The sequence below is a fragment of the Aedes aegypti genome, chromosome 3 (assembly GCF_002204515.2).
Source record: "Aedes aegypti strain LVP_AGWG chromosome 3, AaegL5.0 Primary Assembly, whole genome shotgun sequence".
Taxonomy (NCBI): domain Eukaryota; kingdom Metazoa; phylum Arthropoda; class Insecta; order Diptera; family Culicidae; genus Aedes; species Aedes aegypti.
The window spans coordinates 36,826,346-36,852,367 of NC_035109.1; the positions used below are offsets into that span (position 1 = coordinate 36,826,346).

The 26,022-nt window shown below is 40.7% G+C and overlaps 1 protein-coding gene across 1 annotated transcript; it reads right to left on the reverse strand.

The window, feature by feature from the left end:
* Nucleotides 1–13,973: 13,973 nt before the first annotated feature.
* LOC110677659 (high affinity cGMP-specific 3',5'-cyclic phosphodiesterase 9A-like) lies at nucleotides 13,974–25,982 on the reverse strand. Its single transcript, XM_021848593.1, has 4 exons — nucleotides 25,786–25,982; nucleotides 25,473–25,720; nucleotides 25,345–25,409; nucleotides 13,974–16,375 (listed from the first exon to the last, which is right to left on the reverse strand). Exons 1-4 carry the CDS (start codon nucleotides 25,980–25,982, stop codon nucleotides 14,942–14,944), a joined length of 1,944 nt encoding a protein of 647 aa, XP_021704285.1. The 3' UTR covers nucleotides 13,974–14,941.
* Between the last annotated feature and the right edge of the window lie 40 nt (nucleotides 25,983–26,022).

Below are 26,022 nucleotides of genomic sequence, written 5' to 3' on the forward strand. Positions count from 1 at the left end.
TCGGAATGCATTCATCATTATTTTACAACTTCTGAAAAATTCTTGTGCTCTGATTCATTACGCAACTCAAAACAGTTGCGTAATTAGAAAGCGTTGCGTAATTGATCATTACAGCACTGGTAATCAGTTGCGTAATGACTATTCCCGCACTGCATACTTCAGTGCAGGAAAATAGGCCGTTTCGTGACAGATTGGCGTGATGAAAAACAGCCGGTTACGATGAGAAATTGCAAAAATACAATTTTCAACAATCGCACCCAAAGTCTTCAGATTGGCAGTCCGAAGTCTTATCTTTTGTGCTGAATGCGAACTCATGCTTATCATCTGACATATGTCCCAAGTAACCATGAAGCATTTAAAATGGAATTATTTTAGCATTATAGTCGCCTCAAAGGCATGGCAATAAATGCTTGTCAGCCGTATATCTGCCGATAGTGCTTCACCAAAACAGGTTTTGGCGAAATAAAAGGTTGTCGTAGTGCTAGACCTTCAGCAACGTTTATTTGTGGCTGTCAAAAAGCGTAACGCCTCGATATGGAAGAAATCAAAACAAAAATAGTTTCACCACTACTCCCACTTCCATACATTGCTTCTCCCGCGTCCACACGCTTTCAATCAACAGATTGTTTATTTTTTTGCTTCAAATAACGATTGCGATTTGTACTTACACCCGACGGTATCACGATTTTGTTCTGCCACGATCCAGCATGTGCCATATGTGATAGGATGAGCAGTACTGATTTGATGCCGTATTTAAACCATCATTTTGTTAAATTCTCCTGTGTTAATCCCTGGAGCAGGGTAATTTTGACATGCAAATCATAAACAATCCTACTCATTGGAAACAATAGCTGTAAAAAAAGTCTGCTAATGATTTTCAGTTCCTCTGTAGAAATTAGTACGTTTAATATTTCATACCCATCAGCAAGGATCACACTTGTAGTATAAAATTAGCAAGATCAAAAACGGATGAAATTTTACCGTTAGCTTTCTTCCCAGCCTTCTGTGACAACATTTTGGTCAACTAAAAGATAAGTGAAAAGGAAAAGGATGGCAACAATATCGTCAGAAGCCGATGTGAGCCAAGCGAACGTACTATGTGTTTGAGAAAGAAGGAATATCTTGTCAGATTGATAACGTGTCATCCACACTCTTCTTTCTTTGCTATTGGGAAGCAACAGGAAAGCATGTCAGTTGCTTTGAGTCGAAAACAGCTTGTGCAGTTAAAATGCTGATTGGTAGCCAACAGATTTTAAATAGCAGTGCGTATTCTACCACTAGACAGCTAAGCAGTCTTAAATAGGGCATTAAGCATATCAAATGTTATTTGCAGTCTGATCTGCGGTTTATTCAAATAACATTGCTTTAGTAAAGGATACCAAGATACAATTCGTTGAAAAAATAAGGATTTTTGTTTTCATTATAATATTTTTTAATTTTAAACAACAGTTCTTCTTAGGAATTTTTGAAAATAAAACTAAACATTTTTAGCCATTTATTTAAGCCATATGTAACAATTCTTATTAAAGGTCTACACGCACTTAATAGCAAAATAAAAACATTGTTTGAAGAATAATCTTGTGATTAACGAACATTAGTTTTTTTTCCTGTCACGGTATTTAGAATGTTACCCAAAAGCAAAAAAAAATCCTGCTCAGCAGTTTGCAATAGCACGCAATTTACATTCAGTAACCACTGGTTCAGTTGAAAATAGTTTTCCTAAAGAATTCGAAAACATTATCCATCAGGAGAACGTTGGCAACAATCCTTGGGGGACTTATTTGGAACTATAATAAAAAAAATGAAAACTATAATAAAAATAAATTGAAAAATTCCAGGTTAAATATTTGGTTTTCAAAAACCGCATTGAAATTGAGTGCTGTAATAAATGTAATAAAACTATGATATGTCTGTATCTATCCATTTTTTTTTGTTATTGTTATTTTATCTGAAAATCTGAACTGCATGTGGAAATAAAAGGAGATTTGCTGTTCACGAAATGTTAATAATAGTTTATAATAAAAAGATTTTTACCTAATTAAGATACCTTACATAGAACATCTAGATATAAGAAATGAATGTAATGCTTGTAAATGTTAATAAAGAAACTAAAAATTAGAAGAACAAAATCGAAAGATGAACCCTCTTTTCTTCGACGTTGCTCCCAAGTAACCGTGTTTAACCTTTGTGAAGACCTTGGGTAGTCTTTCACCCATTCCAAAATTTAAATCAATGTAACTTTTGATTGGGATAACCCGACAATTTTAAATTTCCTGACAATATTTATTTTGTGGAAAAAAATATTTTTGCAACAAAAGCTTTGAATGACCCCTATGAAACCTTCAATCAAAACAAGTTATAAATTGTGACTTGGGGTTGTTTTCGATCCGTCATGGGACTGACAGACTTCCTCTTCGTCTTCTTTTTCTTCTTTTAATAAGTCTGCTATTAAGAGTTTTTCTGCCATAGTGCAGTCCGGTTTCCTTATATTTACTGTTCACAAACCCCCAGAGCGAACAACATAATCTCGATAGCATGAATCATTCATCGACGTGTAGGCTCGGGTTGAAATTGGGTCTTGAAAGCAGGAGCACGATTTTCACGAAGCCCAGAGGGCGGTTGTACTCCCAGGCGTTAATGAGGGAGTCTCACTCGAAAATTGTATCAAATTAATACATATTCCAAACACATGAGAACTAATATGCATTTGCACGTGTTTAGTTTGTGTTCAATACTCATTCCAATTCAAATGTGAAACGGAGAAACAGCTATAAATTTAAAAAAAATATATGGATTATGTCGAGCCCTCTAGATACATCGGAGTATCTTCAAAACCAGGGACAAATGATCAAAATTCACACAGTTTTTCAAAATGGAGAGTATTTGCTTCAACTCAATTTTTATTTCATTTCAACATGATGAGTATCATAATACTAAGTAACTCATAATTTTGCTTAAAATTAAGACGGCCGCCAGATTTTTTACTCAAAATTTAATCCCATTTTACAGTTTACTCGAGGAAAAAACCAGCGATTTAATACTTTTTTCTTTGTTGTACAAAATATGTTGTAAATTTAGAAAATCGTTCATTTCAAACGGCTAATACCGTTGCTCACCTAGTTTTTGCAGCTGTTCTATCTCTGTTTTTTCTAAGGGAAGTTTCAAATATGACGTCCATCATTTTTCGGGATTTCTAGACCCCCCTTTTAATATTAAAAGGTATTAAAAGGTAATAAAAGCACTGTCACACTTTCACACTGTCGTCCCCTGACGAGATTTCCGAACAAACAATTTCGCAAAAGATGTCATTGATTGAAATAAATACGCCTCAAAATGTGGCTTATGTGGAATTGCCGAGCAGATTTACCTGTAGTTATTATGGGAAAGGCTGCTGAAGAAAACGAGGATGCCGACAATAGTCACAACTACATGAGGTATTTGAAGTGTTGTTAAAACGTTTCTAAAAAGTTTTCAACAAGCCTGCCTGTGTGATCCAAGACAGGATTGAGCAGCACATAAACGTAACAAACATTTAGTTTGTCTGCGTATGTCCGAGAAAATAATAAATGAATCACGGCATTGGCTTAGAATACTGAAAATGCGTAAATTCCCTTATATTATTTTATATATAAATAGAATCGAAAAATTAAGTTCACGAACAAATGCTCAAGGTTTCTTAAAGCGGGACATCTAGATATTAAAGTGATATTAAAGTACAAAAAAATTGACAATTGCCCTGGATTTCAAAATATTACGCGTTTATAATAGAAGTTTGGCGTTGGTTCTATTAGTGGATTTTAGACTTGTTAATTATTATTTACAGTAGGTTTTCAAACTCATTTCAGCAAATACCGTTTTTGATGCGTACTTGATAATAAATTTTCGTCACTATCACATGAAAACTATTGGCCCAAAATGAACAAGAATACGAACTGATTGTCTTTAGAACATATTAGGTACATTATTTTTTTCTGCTTAAAAATTTCATGTATCTCATCAAACTTCAAGAGTTACTTGAGATGATTCTGAGTTACTGAGACAATATCAAATTACTCCAGTACGTTAATACAGCTCGGGTTAATTTCGATTGTTGTCATAGAGGGCGTTAAGATGCAGCTGATCTAAAATTTAGTCAAAGGGATTTATACAGCTTGACAATTTTGATTCATACCATACAGAGTGTTAAGATGCAAATGATCTACATAAGACAATGTCAGATTACTCTAATATGTTTTAGAAGCATGTATTATACAATTGATATCCTTCAGGGCGTTAAGATGCACCTAATCTTCTTGAATTAAGGTCAAATTACTCCAGGGCATCGATACAGCTTGAAATTTTCAATTGATTTAGGGCGTCAAGGCGCACTTGATCTACATAGGATAAGGTCAAATTTGTCGTATGTACCGATTAGAATTTGCAATTGATCTTAATCAGGACGTTAAAATGCAATTGATTCACATAACACAAGATAAAAAAATTTAGTGTGTTGAAGCAGCATGAAAAATTTCGATTGATTTTCCAAAGGGGTTTTTAGATCATTCAGATCTTGCAAAGATATAGGTGAGATAAAGTCAAATTACTCAAGGGCGTTGATATAGCTTACCAATTATAATTGATGTTGGACCAATTTTAATTTGATACAGGACGTTGAAATACACCTGATTTATTTGAAATACTGTCAAAATTCTCCTGGGTGTTGATACATCCTGTAATTTACAATTGAAGTTCTACAGGGCGTTAAGATGCACTTAATCGACAAAGGATAAGGACAAATTACTGCAGGGCGTTGATACAGCAATGAATTTATGATGATGCGTTTAGATACAGCTGATCTATTTGAGGCAAAATCAAATTAATCCAGAGCGTTGATACAGCTTGACAATCTCGATTGATGTTATACAGGGCTATGAGGTGCACATGATCTACATAGGATAAAGTCAAATAACCGTAGGGGTTAGATACAGCAAGAAAAAATCGATTGATTTGCAATAGGGCGTAAAGATGCTTCAGATCTCGCCAAGATCTTTGTGGACTCTTACTTCAGGGCGTTGATACAGCTTGGAATTATCAAATTAAACCCTAAAAGGCGGTCACATGCACCTGATGTACATGGGAAAATTTCATATGAATCCAGAACGTTGATCCAGCTTAGAGTTTACAATAAATGTCCTACAGGGCGTTAAGTTGTATCTGATATACATGAAATAAGCTCAAATTACTCCAACGCCCTGGAGCACGTAGGTTTGGATTTATTTTCTACAGAGCGTTCAGATGCTATAGATCGCGCAAAGAGCTGTGTAGAATAGAGCCAGGGCGTTGATAAAGATAGGAATTTACAATTGATGTCCTACAGAGCGTCAAGATGCACCAGATTTACATGGAATAAGGTCAAATTACTCCATGACGTTAATACAGCATGAAAATTTCGATTGATGTTTTACAGGGCGTTGAGATGTTCCAGATCTCGACACAGATGGCTTGATTTATTTCATACAGGGAGTTAAGATGCATCTAATCTACGTGAAACAATATCAAATTACTGCACGGCGTTGATAAAACTTGGAATTTTCAATTGTTGTCCTACAGCCATTAACGACGCTGCTGAAAGCATCTTCGGATATGTTGAACGAAGTTCAAGAAGCGATTGGTTCGGAGTGCCAAGAGGTTTTGGAGGGGAAGAATGCAGCGCGGGCAGCTATGAAAAAACGCCGCCTGGAAGAGGTGGAATGCCAAGAAATGGAACTGCTCTATCGTTCTCAAGAAACGCGGAAGTTTTATTGGAAGCTCAACGCATCCCACGCGCGAGTTGAAATGCGCAGGGCCCTGAATTAACCTGAATTCGATTTCAGCTCAATAATCACGTGGTCCTTTTTCGCAAAACGCACCCTTTTTCGGAAGAATTAGATGCCCATCCAAACACAACGCCTAGCCCGAGAGCGCATTATTTTTTAGGTATTGAAAAAGCACACCACATATTTTTGGATGGGCATCTAATTCTTCCGAAAGAGGTGCACTTTGCGAAAAAGGACCACGTGATTATTGAGCAGAAATCGAATTCAGGTTAACTTCTGCGTTCATGAGTCCTCTCATGGCGTAGGGATAACGCGCCCTAACTAGAGATCAGGGAGTCGTGAGTTTGATTCTCACTGAGAAGACGTGTAACTTTTTCGCAAAACTTCACATCAATTTGTCCATTCAATCCAATTGCAAAGTATATGTAATGTTTAGCTTTTCGGTAGTTGTTAAACTTCCACTCGGCTGGTTAGCCGTAAACCACGATTCATAATTAAAAACAAGTATTTTCGGATGTTTGTTCTAGAACCGCCCCAAGAAAGTGTTCCCTTCTCCAACTGGATGTGATTTACCACTTACCACTTTGACACACTCCCTTCTGATTCGTTATATTTTATCACTTACATCTCATTTTTTATTATTTTCGGTTTTTTCGTCCGATTTTGTGTATCATTTCCAAATAGTTTATTTCCATTTAATTCAACGATTTTTAATCCCACAGTTGTGAAGTAATGCCTGCTTCTGAGATTGGGCTACATTGTTTTGGGAAAAGTTCTTGTTGAACCAGAGTGTTTTCAAAAACGAAGAGATGCTTGCTATGACAGAACAGCACGGTAATTTTTTCAGGGCAAGCATGAATCGAATCGAACTGATCTCCAATGCCATGTGAAATACTCTCGCAGTCATCTACTTCAACAACTAACATCTGTCAACTGTGTTGCATTCTTTCTTTGTGTCTCCATCGGACCTTAACAATTTACTCCAGTACCAATCCTTACCGTTGCATACATTTTTACATCTATAATTTAGTGTTCTTTAGTGTTCATGGTTTATATCGATCGTGTTCTGCCCTCCCTCCCGTGGCTTGGCGCCTCTAAATATCGTATTGTATTGTTTGTGCCCCTCCCGTCAGGCTCCCGGATCACTTATTAATTAGGTTCAATAGTCAATAGTATTTCATATATGTTTCCTCTAAAGATTACACACACATACACACGTCTCCGAGATTGCGGCCAACTCAACAGGGAATCTTCTCGCAAAATCTATCGAAATTCACGTTCTTTTTGTTGGGCTTTCTGTTCGTACCTCTCGATTCTTTTTTATAATTCTCTCCTGTCAGATATTTTTGGAAACATCAAATTGTGACCTACTGCAATCGGCAACCGAATTTGCTACGAATTTTTGTTTTATTCACCTACTCGACAGCTTTCAGAAGACAGTTTTGTTTCAGTGTTTATTTTTGTTATCATATTTTAAAGTTTCAGACTAATGTTGGTCCATTTATCTTCTAATGCCTTTCTTCTGTGATGCAAGACGAATTTCAGCGAGAATATTCAATTTCGGCTCTTCCTTATAATGTTAAATGGTGGGTTGCATTGTGTCTGTTTGGTTTCGACCGGGGAAAGTAGAGGATACGTTTCAGTTTCGGTTTCTCGTGGCACATTGTAGATATCTCTAGATTTGGCTACTCGGGCGCTAATTTGATCATTTTAGAGGAGGAAACTCTTCAAATAAATAAAGTTTCAATAATCTGACGGCTTCAGCCGCTTGTTCGCACCAGTCGCAACGATTAATAATGTTAGTCTTTTTCGCACTGATTTCCAGTAGCTAGTTCCTTAAACGATAAATACATACTTCCAGAGTTGTGACGTTACTAACACCTAGGGATTCAACTACAATCTGCATTTCACTTACGGCACTAATTGTTCGCTTAGCCTAATCTTTCTGTATTCATTAAGAGACATTGACACCTATTCAGATGGGAAGGGGATGCGATATGCGACCGTCTCACAGTGGGACGAATGTTCGAAATTGTGACACTTGTGTTTAGTAGTGCGTTAACATGAATTTGTGTCGTTTTTGGATGTAAATTCTCAAACAATATGTCACATCGGGTAACCAGAAAATTTTGATAGAATTTTAACCATAGTTGGTGATTTAAATTTCAATTTTTTATTTGACTATCTTCGAATATGGTGTCTTTGGATATTAACGGTAGTTGAAAATTAATGAAACAATAAGTTGCATTCAATATTTTATGAGTTTTAAAGTTTAATTTGTTCTACGAAATTATGTAAATAGTCAAAATGACCAACTTTGTGGAAGTAAATAGGGTTCTAAAATTCCCACAGGAAAAGTTGTTTTTTAGGGCAACTCCACCAATGGTCTATTTATTGGACCAAATTTTCAGCAAAAATGGACCTGTCAATATACAGTGGACCTGTAAAAATAGATCAAACCGCACGCGTGTGCACCGGTCGTTGTATTTTTTCGATCCATTTCCAATGTGATCAACAAAATGAAGCAAATATTATTGAACCAGCAAAATTCTAAAGTTTATTATCAGAAGCTAGATTTTTTCACCTGATATTTACTGATAGGTGGAAGAGCAGCTGTTGCGGAAGAACTTCGGAGCAATTTCCGGTTGAACTTCCGAAGAATTATAAAATAAAATAAAATTCCTGGAGGAACTATGGTGAAAATTTGAAGGAATTCTCGGAGCTCCACAGGTATTTCCGGAGGAACTCCAAAGAAAATCCACGTGGAACTCTGAAGAAACTTTCGGAGGACCTCCAAAAAAATTCTGGGGGAACTCCAAAGGATTTGCTAAGAAACTTGGTGTTTTTTTTTCAACGAATCTCCGGAGAAATTCCTGAGGGAACTATGGAGGACATCCCGGAGGAACTGTGCAGAAATTTATGGAGGATCTCCAAAGAATTTCTGCAGGATCTATGAAGGAAATCCGAAAGAATTACCGATGGGACTCCAAAGGAAGTGCCGGTAATAGTTTTGAAAGAATTTCTGAAGAATTTTCTAGCGGAAATCTGCAGGAATTACTGGAAAAGTCCGAAAGATTTCCTGTAGAAATTCCGAAGGAATTCCTGAAAAAAACTTCGAAATAAATCTTGGAGGAATTCCGAAGAAATTCTTCGAGGAATGCCCGGAGCAGCTGTGAAGGAATTCTCGCAGGAACTTTGAAAGGATTCCCGGCAGAGCTCTAGAGGATTTCCCAGATGAAGTCTGGAGAAACTCTTGAGGAATTGCTGGAGAAACTTTGAAGATATTCTTGGAGGACAACTCTGAAGGAGTTCCCGAAGGAACTAAGGAATTCCTAGAGGAGCTCCGGATGATTTTTTGGAGAATTGTGGAAGAAACTCTGGAAGAATTCCTGGAAGAATTGCGGAGGATTTCATGGGGGAGATCCGGAAAAAAAATCCTTGTGGAACTCTGTAGGAATTCTTGGAGGACCTCTTAAAAAAAATCTGGGGGAACTGCTGAATTGCTTTCAGAGATACTCCGGAGAAATTTCTGAGAAACTATGGAGGACATCCCGGAGGAATTGTGCATACATTTCTGGAGGATCTTCAATGGAGTTCTTGGAAGAACTCCGAGCAATTTCTGAAGGAACTCCAAGGAATTTCTGGAAGAACTCTGAAGATTTTCTGCAGGATCTATGGAGGGAATCCGAAGGAATTACCGGTGGGCTGCGAAGGAATTCCCCGTTAAAGTTATGAAAAAAATTATGGAGAAAGTTCTAGAGGAACTCCGAAGAAATTATTGGAAAATTACGAAACAATTCCTGGAGAAACTCCGAAACAAATCATGGAAAGATTCCGAAGAAATTATTGGAGGAATGCGTGGAGTAACTCTGAAGGAATTTTCGCAGGAATGCTGGAAGATTCCCCAGAGGAAGTCAGGAGATATTCTTGGAGGAATTCTCAAGGAATTGCTAGAGGAACTCTGAAAATATTCTTGGAGGAATGCCCGAGGCAACTCTGAAAGAGTTCCCGGAGGAACTAAGGAATTCCTGTAGGAGCTCCGGATGAATTTCTATAGAAATTGCGAAAGAAACGCTGGAAGAATTCTTAGAGGAATTGCGGGGGATTTGATCCGGAAAAAAAATCGTGGTGGAACTCAAGAGGAACTCCTGAAACAACTACTGAAAAAATCCAAAAGCAACAATTAAGGAACTCTTAAAAAATTCCCGGTGAGCTCAGAAGGAATTCCCGGCAAAAATTCCGAGAAATTTCTATAGGAACTCCGAAGGAATTCCTGAAGAGATTCATTCTCAGGACTCTGAGAGAATCCTGCTCAGGATTTCAAGAGGATCCTGCTCAGAATGCTGAGAAAATTCTAATCAGGATTCTGAGAGAATTCTGCTAAGGATTCTAAGAGAATCCTGCTAAGGACTATGATAAAATTCTGTTCAGGGTTCTGAGAGAATTCTGTTCAGGACTCGGAGAGAATCCTGCTCAAGACCTTAAGAGAATCCTGCTCAAGACTCTGAGATAATCTTGCTCAGGATTCTGAGAGAATCCTGCTTAAAAATTCTGAGAAAATTCTAAGCAGGATTCTGAGAGAATTTCATGGGGGGATTCCGCAAAAAAAAATCGTGGTGGAACTATGGAGGAATTCCTGAAAAAACTACGGAAAAAATCTCCAAAAGGAATCATGACGGAAATCCAAAGGAACTTCGGAAGAAATGCTGAAAGAACTATGGTGGAATTTCTGGGACAACTCAGGAGGAACTACCGGTGAGGATCCATTAAAATTCCTGGAGGAACTCTGAAGGAATTTCCGGAGGAATTTTTAAGCAATTCCTGGAGGAACTCCAGAGGCGTTCCTGGAGAAACTCTGGATGCGGTTCTAAAAATACTCCAAAGGCATTTCTGAAAGAACCCCGGGGTTATTGCTTGACGAACTCCAGAGAAATTTCTGGAGACAAGGCATTCCCAATTGAGCTCCGGATAAAATCCAAAACAACCGCTTGAGGAACTCCAGGAGAATTTCAGGAAGAACTATGTAAGAATTCCTGATGGAAATTCAGAAAAAGTTCCGGGGAATTGCTGGATGAAATCCAGAGGAAATATCGAACGAAATCGAGAAGAATTTCTGAAGGAACTTAAGTCAAATTCTAGAGGAATTCAGGAGGAATTAGACGATGAACTTGAGGAAATTCCCGAAGAAACTCTTGAGAAATTTTCTGTGCAACACTGGAGAAATTACTAGAGGAAATGTAGGGATTTTTTTTTAAATAACTCGTAAAGAATTCCTAACGGAAATCCAGAGAAACCCTAGAGGAATTCCCGGTGGAGCTCGAAAAGAATTCCCGGAAGAACTCCAAAGAAATTCCATGAGGTACTCTGAAGAAATTCTTGAAGGGCTTTCAAAGAAATTTCTGCAGGGACTCCGGAGGAATAATTTTCAGATAAACTCCGGAAAAAATCCTGACAGAACCATGGAGGAAATTCTGGATAAACTTTGAATAAAATCCGATAAGATTTCCAAAGAAATTCTTGGAGGAGCTCCGAAAAATGCCTAGAGTAAATCCGAGGAATTGCTGGCGGAGCTCTGAAAGAAGTCCAAGAGAAGCCATGAACAAATCCAAAGGAATTCTCGGTGTAGCTCCGAAAGGATTCCCGTAATAAATACAGTAGAATTCTCGGAGGACCAGAAGAAATTCCTGGAAGGACCAGAAGGAATTCCCGACAAAAAATTTGATAAATTTCTATGGAAGCTTGGTAGGAATTCCTGAAGAGAATCATGCTCAGTATTCTGAGAGAATTCTGCTGAGGACTCTCTCAGAATACAGACAATCCTACTCGGGATTCTGAGACAATCTTTCTCAGGATTCTGAGAGAATCCAGTTCGGGATTCTGAGAGAATCCTGCTCGGGATTCTGAGAGAGTCCTGCTCGGGATTCTGAGAGAATCCTTCTCAGGATTCTGAGATAATCCTGCTCAGGATTCTGAGAGAATCTTGCTCAGGATTATGAGAGAATCCTGCTCGGGATTCTGAGAGAATCCTGCTCAGGATTCTGAGAGAATCCTGTTCTAGATTCTGAGAGAATCGTGCTCAGGATTCTGAGAGAATCCTGCTCAGGATTCTGAGAGAATCCTGCTCAGGATTCTGAGATAATCCTGCTCAGGATTCTGAGATAATCCTGCTCAGGATTCTGATAGAATCTTGCTCAGGATTCTGAGAGAATCCTGCTCAGGATTCTGAGAGAATCCTGCTCAGGATTCTGAGAGAATCCTGCTCAGGATTCTGAGATAATCCTGCTCAGGATTCTGAGAGAATCCTGCTCAGGGTTCTGAGAGAATCCTGCTCAGGATTCTGAGAGAATCCTGCTCAGGATTCTGAGATAATCCTGCTCAGGATTCTGAGAGAATCGTGCTCAGGATTCTGAGATAGTCCTGCTCAGGATTCTGAGATAGTCCTGCTCAAGGTTCTGAAAGAATCCTGCTCAAGAGTCTGAGAGAATCCTGCTAAGGATTCTGAGACAATCCTGCTAAGGACGCTGAGAAAACTCTAATCAGGATTCTGAGAGAATCCTGCTCAGGATTCTAAGAGAATTCTGCCCAGGATTCTAAGGACTTGAAGAAAATACTGTTCAGGTTTCTGAGAAAATTCTGCTAAGGATTATAAGAGAAAATTCAGAAAATTCTGTTCAGGATTCTGAGATGGTCCTGCTCAAGACTCTGAGAGAATCCTGCTCAAGATTCTGGGAGAATCCTGCTCAAGATTCTAAAAGAATCCTGCTCAGGATTCTGAGAGAATCCTGCTCAGGATTCTGAGAGATTCCTGCTCAAGATTCTGAAAATATCCTGCTCGAGTGACTGAGAGAATCCTGCTAGGGGTTCTAAGAGAATCCTGCTAAGGACTCTGAGAAAATTCTGTTCAGGTTTCTGAGACAATTCTGTTCACGACTCTGAGAGAATCCTGCTCAAGACTTTGAAACAATCCTGCTCAGAATTCTGAGAGAATCCTGCCAAAAATTCTAAGAGATAATCCTGCTCATGACTCTGAGAGAATCCTGCCTAAGATTCTAAGAGAGAATCATGCTAAGGTATCTAAGATAATTCTGCTAAGAATTTTAAGAGAATCCTGCTCTAGTTTCTGAAATAATCCTGAGCAAGAATCCTGTTAAGGATTCGAATCTTGTCTTGTCGAGGATACGGAAAGAAACCTGTCGACCATTCGAATAGAATCCTGTCTAGGATTCTTACAGAATCCTGTCGACAATTCTAACGGAATGCTTTAGAAGATTCGAACAGATTCTCTTAAAGGATTGAACAGAATTCTGTCGAGGATTCAAACATAATCGTGTCGAAGATTCGAACAGAGTTCCATCGAGGAATCGAATAGAATCCTATCAAGGGTTTGAACTTAATCTTTTCAAGGATTCGAATAGAATCCTGTAAAGAATTCCAACCGAATCCTGTCGGATATTGGAACAGAATCCTGTTGAGGATTCGAATTGAATACTGTCGAGTTTTTAAGTTTTAAAACCTCTACAAAATTGTTAATTATATCTATGTACAAAATTCTGTAAAACTTTGTAACCGCCTAGAACTTCAAGTTTTAAAAATATTTGGATTAACGGATTCGAGATTCGCCTCTTGCGGAAGACACCATATTGGAAGATTGTCAAATAGAAACGATGGAATTTACAGCGCCACCCGTGGCGGCATTCCTAGCTTTATTTTCTGGTCACCTAATGTACCATTTTTTTTAATTAAATCATCCGACACCAACACACTTCAACGCACTATTGAAAAATTCTCAATTTTGACCATTCGTCCCACTGCGGGTCCGCCACATCAGTTCACCTCCAGCGTGAGTACCCCGCCCCGTTAGATAATTGTTTATACTTTTTGTTAGTAGTTGTAAGTGTGGGTGAGTTGTACATCCATCAAATTTATTTATAATGTTGCCTGCAACATGAATTTCCAATCATATCTAGGTCCGGTAGCCGGTCCGTGTTTCAGCCTACCGCTAGTAAAAGTCGATATTATTTGACGGCTCTGTGGAGCGCCGTCGCCTACTCATCCGTTGCGTGTTAGGTCGATAGACTACAGTTAGGCGGAATCCGTTTGTCGACCAGTTCAACAGCCGGATCGCACTTGAAACGGGTGTTGCGTATATGAGGGTAAAAGGAAAAGTTACTAGCTCTCTATAAACACGTTATAAGGTACTTTTATTCGAACGGTAGAACCGAAAGCCAGGAGGTTGTGTTTTGTCATTGGATCGCTCAAAAGTTTAGATTTCGTGCACTAATGGAGAAATACGGGGCCTTAAGTTGTCGTCATGCACCGTAATGCCTATATCGTATAGTCAGAGTTCTATCTTTGTTTCAGTGCTTTAGTGGGACCGACGAATGAGTCAAACAGGTGCATAAATTCGGATTGACGTTTCGTTTTGGCTAAATGTATGTGTTTGTTGTCATTAGAACAGTAGAAAGTGATATGTTCGCTTTTTGTCGGATTAACATTCGAAATGTGATTGGCTTAAGATGGTTCCAAACTGACTGAGTATTTCAATTGATTTCTCGCGTCCTTATTGTGGTTCAAACACTTTTTGAACTTGTCTTTTTTTTGGTCAATTTGCTTAGTTAGTATATTCTCTAATCTATAAAAATTGCAGGAGCGCTGCAATCGAAATTTTCAAGCTAATTTTATCGAACATAACCTACTTCGAGGAAGGTCCCATTCTCGCCCGAACCATTCACAGCACTGCACCCCTCTCCAGCTGCTTCGACCGCCCCTCAGTGCCCCTGATTTCAGACGCTCTCCGCCGGGGGCAGTGTACGCTCGCAGCACTTGCAGATCAGTGAGCTCATCCGTTCCGTTAGACAAGCCCAATAGCTGACTAATACCGAAGTGTGTTTGGATGAAATCGACTCCGATTCGGCGTAGGGAGCCCGTTGACATCCAGCTGCACCACCCGGTCCTGAACCGTCCTGCGAAGATTGTCTTCGATTGTACTGCAGAAGTGGTGGCTGTGGGTTACTTCCGCCGGAGCTGCTGCTCGCTGGTAGCAACTGATGAGACTGCCTGGACGATGGCGGTGGTGTTGGAGAATCCGTCTGAAGTGAGCTCGAAGCCAGCAGGATGCCCTGCAGTGATGGTTCGTAAGGGTGTTGTCAAATGGTTTCGCTTATGCTGCCACCACTTTTGGTAGCGTCATCTAACGGTGGCTGGCGTAAACCACCAGCGCCACCAGAGCTTATCGTCGTATCGTTCGCTTCCTCGTTCAGTGATTTGTTCAACGAAAACGTCAAACTCTTATGACTTCCTCCACAACTGGAACCTCCTCCTCCGGCCGTACTACCACTCAAACTCCGGCAACAGTTGCGACCGATCGGTACGTCCAAGCTGTAGGCTCGGTTCCGCGCCGTGTTGATCGAGCTTATAATATCACTGTTCCGGTGTTGCATAAGAATAGGCGATATTGATTTTGGTTGATTCAGTATTACACCGGCGGCACAGCAGTACTCTCCCAATCCTTCACCTCCACCACAGATCGCAACCGAACCCCCAACATCAACAGTCTTCGACTTTTCCAGCAGACGAGACTTCTTCTGTAGACAACCACCGTTGCCTCCTTTTCCCGATCCATCCATCTGGAGCGATTCACCTCCGTCTACTACATCACCTCCAGCCGTTGACTGGAGCTTTTTCGATTCCTTCGAGTCAAAATTAAAGCTCAGCCTTCCCGTCAGCTGTCTCAGTCTTGATATGATTGATTTTGACGCAGTTCCATTCGTTCCATTGATTCCTGCGCTGGCACCTTTCCCCGCTGAACCGCTTGTTCCGTAATTACTTGCTTCTTCTCCTGCGCTTCCTCCATTGTTATTGTTGTTACTCGCGTTCCTTATCTTCTCCAGCTTCTGTTGCTGACACCAGTTCATCTTCTTGCCGATATTTTTGTTATTGTTACTGCTGTTGTTGTTGTTATTCAAATTCGCATATAACTTTCCCGAAGTTGCCGCTGCAGCCGTTGCCGTCGTCGTCGTCGAAGGTACGCTAATATTCATGTTCTCACAGTCTTGAACGGCCCGCAGCTGATGCAAAGCAGCCGCTGCCTGCTGGTAGTGATGGTGATGGTGAAAATGCGCATGGTGACTAGATTGAAATGGCCCCTGTTGTTGCTGCGTGTGCTGCTGTAATTGCTGCAGCAACTGCTGTTGCTCATTGCTACTGTTCAGACTGGTGCTGCGGTCCGACGAAGAGTACATACCGCCACCGCCGCCTATGGAATCATGCTCCAGACTACGGTGCTGCCGCTGATGATAGTAAACACTGTTATCGGACACCACCGTCTGTATCTGGATGCCGTCGGACATTCGGCGGCTGTTACTGTACTGGTCTAAGCTAATGGCACGATTTGAACCAAAATACGTTCGATTAGTATGCTGAATGTTGCCGTGGGAGCCACGAATGCGCGTACCTGTCGTGTAGTACTCGCCGATCATCGACGGGCGCTTCTCGCGGCTCCCCTTGCGGGAACTCGGGTGCGATTGCTTCCGGTGGCTACTCTCGGTGTCCACCTTGAAGCGGGACGTTTTCTCCGCAACCTAGAATGGGACGAGAATGAGCGTGATATTAGTCTTCTGTCTGTGGTGTGGACAAAGTCGGCGGAAGCGATAAGGCAGTAGCCGTCGGAAAAAGAACCTTACTGACGTCCTGACTTGGTAGGGCTTTGAATGTCCTTAGTCATTGATTAGTAGTTCAAACAAGCGTTAGAATCATGTCTAGCAATGTAAGACCAGTTCAATCAACAATTTCAAACTCACCTTAAACGGCAAATATAACTCGGTTTCAACAAAGGCGGATGGGTACAATTGTCTAAAAGCCTGAGCGAAGAAATTAAGGCTCCTGCCAAGTTTGGCTAATGCCACTTCGAAGGGTTTGTCAAGATGCGAAGCAATTGTTCGCATATTCAAGATGCCCATAAGTACAGAAAACTTGTAAGCACTATACTGTCCATAAACGCATAATTAGGAAATCCAGCAGACATGGGACTGATATGCTTTTATGGGCAGTATACTTGGACATTTGTACTTTGGGTTTGACCCAAAACTATGTAGCTGTAAAATTATCGATAACCTAAACTAACGGATTACATGAAAAAATGGGATGTGAAATGGTGAGTCGAGAACGAGAGTTCAATATGGCTCTGTTCCTTAGAAGTCCCTATCCCACGCTTCCATGACAAAAACCGCTTGAGGGTTGCGTACTTAGCTGATAGTACAGCCTGAGTAGTCCCCCAAGTAACACCGAAAACATAAATCCAAATTTAAAAATACACAGTTTGTCCTACAATGGTTGCTAGAAAGTTTTTGAAACATATCATGTCTCACGTAAGTCGCTATTTTGTTTTGTTAAACCTTTCAATATTGAACTTGAATGGAGATGTTCCACTAAGGCATATAGTTTGTTTTGCAATACAAATCCACCATTTTGCTGAAAATGTTCTTATTATGTTTACTATGTTTCAACCATATTATGTTTTATATTTGTCTTCTTATGTTTATCAAAACATGTGTTTGGTTATATGTCTTATTTTGGTTGGTTTAGACATGTACGACAAATAAACAGTCTCAATATGTCATATTCATGTTACATGTATGTCATAATATATACTCTTTTCAAACATGTTATGAATAAACAAATTATGTTTATTTTCAGTCAAATATAAGTTTTTCTAGTTGTCTATAAAACAAATGCAACAAAAGTGACATTTAATACTTTTGATAGCATGGATGATACACTGCCAGCTAAGAAATTCGCCATATGGTGTCCACTGAATACTTTTAAGCAAATGTTTTGAGTAAATTATTATTTTTAAGGTATGCTCTAAATGCCGATTTATCAATTTATATGAATGAATAGAGTGTGGTGGTTGTTTGCCAATGTTTAGTACGAAAAAGGTTCAATGGAATTACCTAACTCGCATACAGTTGTGTTCATGCAGGGCTTACGTGTTTTTATTCCAGTGATTTATCAAACTCATATCACACTGTAAATTTATGATCACACTAGTTGTCCCTGAAAACATTTCACTGCCTTGAATGAAACAATGGCAAATGATTGGCAATGAAATTTTTGTCTTTTCCCAAAACACTCGTCATGCAGTGTGTCTAAGGGGACCATCTTTAATTTTTGAATTTAATTTTGAATATTTACCATAACGATGAGATTTTTATTCTGAAGCTTTGAAAAAAGTAATAATAGTTCAGTAAAAGTTCAGTGTAGTATTAGAAAACAAAATAATGAACTAATTTGCAAAATGTGATGAATCCTTTTTGGAAATATTTACTTGGCGTGATGTCGAAAAATGTATATTGAACGATTTATAAGGGCGAATTGATTTTTTCGAAGTAAAAGTGCATATTTCACCATAAGTTTTGATTCGCATATTAATTTAGTGTTAAATAACAGTTATGAAATCAAAAATGAAGGCTTGTCAATGTTTGCACTTTTACATTTTTCATTGTCGACCATCCAATGCATTTCCACTACCAAATGTTCTCAGTATTTTGTTGCGTTAATGATTTGTTGGACAAAGTATAATACATAATTATGTATACCTAAACCCATATGATACATAATTTTGACAACAAAAATATGTTGCACAAGCTCCACCTTCTGCGCTTTTCCAGTCATATATAAGTATGAATTCCAGTTTTTTCGCTATGAAACAGAACATTCTCATTAGTCATATTGAAGTCATTGTGATTTATATGAGACATGTTGTGTTACTTGGGCCTTTTAACATCAGAAGCAGTGAGGAGGTGCGTATCGAACATCTGTTCACCAAGGACATCAGGACGTTGAATGAACCCGGATATGAGAGCATTTTGACTCGTCAATTGAAAAAGTTATGAGTGAATGTGGCTGATAGGCAAGAAGTGCGGTGGTCCAAATCCGAAGAACGTTGCAGCGATGAGGCAGAACAAAGCGATCGCGAAACAGATGAAGCGTGTTATGAGGTGAAAATCGAATTGTTACTGTCAACAGCATTTGCTTTCCACTAGCAATATCCGAATGCACACCTTAATGAAGCCAAATGGTGAGCTTAGCAACCAAATATACCACATTACCATTTCTCGGATGTCATCGATCAGAGAACCTTCAGAAGCCAAAAGTGCGATTTTTATGTTTTTTTCCTTTTGTTATTTTCTCTACAATTTACCCGTGGGACATCTTCTGAATCAGTTCCTTCAAAAATTGCACTCAGGAATCCTTCAGGCATAGAAATTCATACAAAAATTCAATACAATTCAGGAGCTCCGATGGAATGCATACAGGAATTGCGACGAAATTCCTTGAGAAATTGCGGAATAATTCCTGGAGAAGTTCCCAGATCAAATCTGGACGCTTTCCCGAAGGAGCTTTGCAGGATGTCCCGGAGAAAGTCTGAAGAAAAATCAGATAAACTTCCGGAGTAACCCCGGGAGAATTCCTGGAGGAGCTGCGAAGGAATTCCTTGAGTAACTCCCGAGGAATTGCTGGAGGGCCTACGGAAAAAATCTGAAGGAATTACCTTTGGAGCTCCGAAGGACTTTCCGGAGGAACTCTGGAAGAATTACTGGAGGATATCTGAGAAAATCCTAAAGGAACTCAGGAGCGAACCTTACAAGAGCTCCGGATGCGTTCCTGTAGGAACTCTAAGGTATTTTTTAAAGGAACTCCGGAGATATTCCTGTAGAAGCTATGAAGGAAATCGGAAGAATTTCCCGGTGGAGCTGCAAGAGAACTGCTGAGGAATTGCTGAATCAAATCCAGAAGCTGAAAGAATTTCGGAAGAGTTTATGGAAAAAAATCGAAGCAATTTCCGGTAGAATTTGGAAGGAAGAATTTCTGGAATAAAGAAATTCCTGGTAGAACTCCGGAGGGATTGCAGGAGGGGTCTGATAAAGAAACGGAAAGGGAAATTCTCAAAGGAACTCTGTAGGATTTTCCGGAAGGACACCAGAACTCTAGAACTCCTGAAGAATTCAGAGTTGAACTCCGGAGGATTGCCGAGAAATCACTGGAGAAACTCTGAAGAATTCCAGGAGGAAGTATGGCAGAAATCCGAAGCAATTCCCGATGGAGAACCAATTCCCGGAGGAATTCCGTAGAAATTCCATGAGGAACTCTGAGGAAGCTCTTGGAGGAACTTCAAAGGATTTGCTGGAGGAACTGCGGAATATTTTTTAGAGGATCTCCAGTGAAATTCCTGAAGGAACTATGGAGGAAACCGCAAAGGAACTCTGGGGAAATTTTTGGAAGATCTCCAAAAGAATTTTGGGAGTAACTTCGAGGAATTTCTGGAGGAGCTCCGAAGAAATTCCCGGTGGAGCTCCAAAGTAATTTTGAAAGAATTTCTGTGGGAATATCTAGAAGAACTCCTGAAGAAGCCCTGGAGAAACTTCTAAAGTATGCCTGAAGAAACTCAGGAGGAATTCCTGGAGAAATACCGAAACAAATTCTGGAGAAACTTTGAAAAAATTCTTGCAGGAATTCCTGGAGTAGCTCTGAAGGAATTCCCGCAGGAACTCTGGAAGGATTCCCAGCGGAGCTCTGGAGGATTTCCTGTAGGACGTCTGGAGGCATTACTGGTAGAACTTAGAAAACAAAATTTTGGAGAAATGTCCGGGGTAACTGTGAAGTAATTCCCGGGGAACTCTGAAAAAATTGCTGGTGGAACTCTTAAAGAATTCCTGAAGGAACTCTGGAGAAATTGCTGAAGGAACTCAGGAAGAATTGCTAGAGCAACTGCGAATGAATTCATGGGGAAATTACAAAAATTATCCTAGAAATACGCAGGAGAAATTTCTGGAAGAACTTCGGAAAAAATCCAAAAAGAACTATGAAGGAATCCAAAGGGATTCCTGGTGGAGCTCTGGAGGAACTTTGAAGAAATACTGAAAAAGATCCAGAAGATTTAATGAGAGAACACTGAAGGAATTCAGGAGAAATTTCTGTAGGAACTCGAGAGGAATAACCAATGAATTCCTGGAGGAACTCTGGATAAAATCCTAGATAAACTTCAAAGGAATTCCTGGATGAACTTCAAAGGATTTGCTAGAGGAACTGCGGAATATTTTTAAAAGAAACTCCAAAAAAAATTCCTGAAAGAACTATGGAGGAAACCTCCAAGGAACTCTGGGGAAATTTTTGGAGGATCTCCAAAAGAATTACTAGAAAAAAATTAAGGAATTTCTGGAGGAGCTCCGAAGAAATTCCCGGTGGAGCTCCAAAGTAATTTTGAAAGAATTTCTGTAAGAATTTCTAGAAGAACTCCTGAAGTAGCTACGGAGAAACTTCTAAAGTATGCCTGAAGAAACTCAGGAGGAATTCCTGGAGAAATTCCGAAACAAATTCTGGAGAAACTTTGAAGTAACTCTGAAGAAATTCCCGCAGGAACTCTGGAAGAATTCCCAGCGGAGCTCTGGAGGATTTCCTGTAGGACGTCTGGAGGCATTACTGGCAGAACTTAGAAAAAAAATTTTGGAGAAATACCCGGAGCAACTCTGAAGGGATTCCCGGAGAAACTCTGAAAGAGTTCCTGGTGGAACTCTTAAAGAATTCCTGAAGGAACTCTGGAGAAATTTCTGAAGGAACTCAGGAAGAATTGCTAGAGCAACTGCGAATGAATTCATGGGGAAATTACAAAAATAATCCTAGAAATACGCAGGAGAAATTTCTGGAAGAACTTCGGAAAAAAACCCAAAAGGAACTATGAAGGAATCCAAAGGGATTCCTGGTGGAGCTCTGGAGGAACTTTGGAAGAAATAATAAAAAAGATTCAGAAGATTTGATGAAAGAACACTGAAGGAATTCAGGAGAAATTTCTGTAGGAACTCGAAAGGAATAACCAATGAATTCCTGGAGAAACTCTGGATAAAATCCTAGATAAACTTCAAAGGAATTCCTGGATGAACTTCAAAGGATTTGCTAGAGGAACTGCGAAATATTTTTAGAGAAACTCCAGAGCAATACCAGAAGGAACTATGGAAGAAACCCCCCAAGGAACTCTAGGGAAACTTTTGGATGATCTCCAAAAGAATTGGTGGAAAAACTTTAAGGAATTTCTGGAGGAACTTCGAGGAATTTCTGGAGGAGCGCCGAAGAAATTGCCGGTGGAGCTCCAAAGGAATTTTGAAAGAACTTCTGGAGGAGTTTCTAGAAGAACTCCTGAAGAAGCCTTGGATAAACTTCTAAAGAATGCCTGAAGAAATTCAGGAGGAATTCCTGGAAAAATACCGAAATCCTGGAGAAACTTTGAAGAAATTCTTGCAGGAATTCCTGGAGTAACTCTGAAGGAATTCCCGCAGGAACTCTGCAAGAATTCCCAGCGGAGCTCTGGAGGTTTTCCTGTAGGACGTCTGTAGGCATTACTGGTAGAACTTAGAAAACAAAATTTTGGAGAAATGTCCGGAGCAATTGTGAAGTAATTCCCGGGGGAACTATGAAAGAATTCCTGGTAGAATTCTTAAGGAATTCCTGAAGGAACTCTGGAGAAATTGCTGAAGGAACTCAGGAAGAATTGCTTGAGAAACTGCGAATGAATTCATGGGGAAATTACAAAAATAATCCTAGAAATACGCTGGAGAAATTTATGGAAGTACTTCGGAAAAATTCCAAAAGGAACTATGAAAAAATCCAAAAGAATAAACAGTGAAGCTCTGGCGGAACTTCGGATGAAATAAAATCCAGAAGATTTGATGAAAGAACACTGGAGGAATTCAGGAAAGACTTCTGTAGAAACTCGAGAAGAATTACCAGTGAATTCATGGAGGAACTCCAAAATCCTAGAAAAACTTCAAAGGAATTCCTGAAGAAACTTTGGAGCAGTTCCAGGAGCAACTTCGGAGCCATTCCTGTAGAAATTCCGAAGTTCTTCCTGGAGAAACTTCGGATGCGTTTCTGAAGGAACTCCGAGGTGATTGCTTGAGGAAGAGTGGAGAAATTTCTGAAGAAACTATGGAGGAAATTTGAAGGAATTACCGATGGAGCTCCGGAGGAACTTTCCAGGAATTACTGGATGGAATCTAGAGGAATTGCTAGAGGAACTCCAGAGGAAACTTTGAAAGAATTCTGTAATAATTTGCGGTAGAAATCCGGAGAAATTTACGAGGAATTGCTGGATGAAATCCAGAGGACTTTGTCGGAGGAAGTCGGGAAGAATTTCTGAAAGTTTTTAAAAAAATCCTGGAGGAGCTCAGGACGAATTACACGAGGAGCTCCGGATGAATTACACGAGGAACTCTGGAAAAGTTCCCAGAGGAAATCTAGAGGAATTCCAGGATCTTGATGATATCAAGGTCCACACAGGCGTTTTCAATGCGAAGATTGGTTTCGATAACTAGGACTATGAACGCATTATGATACGTCATGGTCTCGGAGAGATGAGCGAAGACGCCATAGCTAAGCTTAAGCGAAGCCGGAGCCTTTTCGAAGTGTGCAACTCAATGCGTACATTGTGTCCGACCATATTCTACTTATTGGCGCAATCCATGTAGGCGTATCGCATGGATACAGACGCTTCAACACACGCCTACGGGAAGGTGCCACAGTAAATAGGTTCTACGATAGGACTCACACTGCAGACATTCCCGTAGGTGGCAGCGTAGAAGAACAAGGGGGATCGCCATCAAGAGCACAGTCATCGCTGAACTTCGCACCCAGAGGAAGCAGTGGCTTACGGATGACACCTAGAGGAAGATGAAGATGAAGACAGAAGCCAGAAGCCAGAAGTAGAAGGCAGAATGCAAAAAACGGAAGACAGAATGCATAGAGCTCAAAGTAGTAAGCAGAAGAAATAAGACAGAAAATAGCAGAAAGAATGCAGAAGATGGATGGTAGAACACAGAAGGCTTAATGCAGGAGGCTTAGGCTTAGGACAGAATGCAAGTCACAGAAGGGAAAAGGCAGAAGCCAGAAGTCGGAAGCCAGAAGTCAGAAGCCAAAAACTTGAAGCCAGAAGTCAGAAGCCAGAAGCTAGAAGACAGAAGACAGATGCCAGAAGTCGAAATCCAGGAGCCATACGCCATAAGCCAGACACCAGAAGCCAGAAGCTTGATGACAGAAGCCAGAAGCCAAAAGCTAGAAGCCAGAAGTCAGAAGCCAGAAGTCAGAAGCCAGAAGTCAGAAGCCAGAAGCCAGAATTCGGAAGCCAGAAGACAGAAGCCAGAAGTCAGAAGCCAGACACCAGAACCAGAAGCCATAATCCAGAAGCTAGAAACTAGATGCCGAAATCCAGAACCAAGTAAGCCAGAAGACAGAAGTCAGATGACAGAAACCAGAAGCTAGAAGCCGGAAGCCAGAAGACAGAAGACAGATTGCAGAAGACAGAAAACAGAAGCCAGAAGCTAGAAGCCTGAAGCCAGAAGACAGATTACAGAAGACAGAAAACAGAAGCCACAAGCCAGGAGCCAGAAGCCAGAAGCCAGAATCCAGAATCCAGAAGCCAGATGACAGATGATAGATGACAGAAGACAGAAGACAGAAGCCAGAGATAGAAGGCAGAAGGCGTAGAAATGTTAAAGTCGCGATAGAACAGGCGAAAATCCGAGGAGCGAAAGCAAGTAAAACGCTCTTGTATACCAGACAATCAAGCGTTGTCAGACGCTCTAGCCGATGCAGACGATAAACCGGACGGCTGCATACCGATCCTGCTGATCCGTTGAAACGCTGGTTCAAGCACTTCGTCATCAAGTTCTCGAAAAAAAAGTAGTCGATCGCATAATAGTCGAGATGCTTCTGAACCAGATACGAGAGAAGTTTTCCGTATCAGACGATCTGGTGTGGACTGCGTTGTCACGCTCAGTATCATCTTGGAGCAAGTCAACGAAATCCAAGTGCATCTACTTGATGTTCATGGACTACGATCAAGTATTTCACTGGCGCAGTCACGAGAACATGTGTAGTGTATCTTAACACGAAAGGGTATCCCTGGAAAATCCGTCGGTTCCAACGTCTTGTCCGACCCCATCATTAACCGCTTTTATTCTTCAACGTAATCGACTCGATCTAATCGATTGATCGTTGGAAGTGAACATGCAATATCTCGGGAGTCAGATATGTAGTAAAAAGTAGATTGTATCAGCGGAGAACACTCAGAGGTTGCAAGTATCATCGCATCTGGAGTACAACAGAAATTCGAAAATGAAAGTGGGGATCCGATGGTCATCATTTACGATGGACGGGAACGAAATCTGTAAGTAAGCGTTAGGAACCCAGCATGACATTACTGTGAAGGGTAGACCCAGACGTTCATGTTTAGAAGTAGTGTAATTTAGATTACTGAACCGTTCATCAGAAGCTCAGATTTCAAGTGCCTACGTACTAATGAGACTGAAGTAACAACAATGTAGAAGTAATGATCAACAGGTGTCGTTACACGTGTAACACAGTGTAGTTCAGCAATGTATCGCTGAATCTTTGAAAATATAGCTCACGCCGTCAAACGTTGAACAATTGTCAAGCTCCGGTACCGTATCGCACCAACATCTGTAAACTGCCAAAACCCCCCTTTTCTACCCATACTCACATCCACTTCGGTGGCCGTCTCCGAGTCTCCACTCTCACTGCCCTCCGGAAGGTCGTGCAGCTCGGCTGTAATTAAAATAGGCTCATCAACAGAGATTCTAGAGGCGGATGTTTGCGAGGGGATACTACGTCTGGACTTGACGCTGATGCCGCTCTGCGACCGTGGCAACTGCGGCGACCCGGTTGAGCTGGTTCCCAGTCCTGCCGTACCCGGTCCCGATCCGGTTCCCGTTCCGCCCGTAGTCGTTCCACTGCTGACTCCGGTTCCGGCCGTGGCGGTTCCCGTCGTTCCCGTCGTAGCCGTACTGTTGTTCTCCGACGATTGCTCCGCCTCGGCAATGGAGCGACGCGCCCTGGTCGCCACGTCGTTCAGCTTCCTACAAACCACAAAAAATAAGCATCATTACCCAGAGTCTCAGCGTGATGAACCCCCGTAACTTACTTGTAGTAATCCAAGGCCACCCGAACCGGGGTGATGATCAGATCGGTCAACTCCGGCAGCAGTTCGCCGAGGGCTTCGAACAATGGGAGCAGCACCAGCCCGATGAACCGCACCTGGCTGCCCGGTTTGCTGACCTTGTCCGGGTCGTTGAAAAGTATTAGGATTACAGTCGTGCAGCTACAGTTTTTGGAGGCCATCTTCTCAAAAAATTGTAGCTTCACGACTGTGAAATTTTCG

Excerpts from the sequence above, each read along its gene's own strand:
- LOC110677659 (XM_021848593.1), bottom strand. The coding sequence starts at position 25,982 with ATGGCCTCCAAAAACTGTAGCTGCACGACTGTAATCCTAATACTTTTC. Across the intron at positions 25,721-25,785 it reads GTGGCCTTGGATTACTACAA|GAAGCTGAACGACGTGGCGA; the intron begins GTAAGTTACGGG and ends TGTGGTTTGTAG. Across the intron at positions 16,376-25,344 it reads AGACGGCCACCGAAGTGGAT|GTTGCGGAGAAAACGTCCCG; the intron begins GTGAGTATGGGT and ends GTCCCATTCTAG.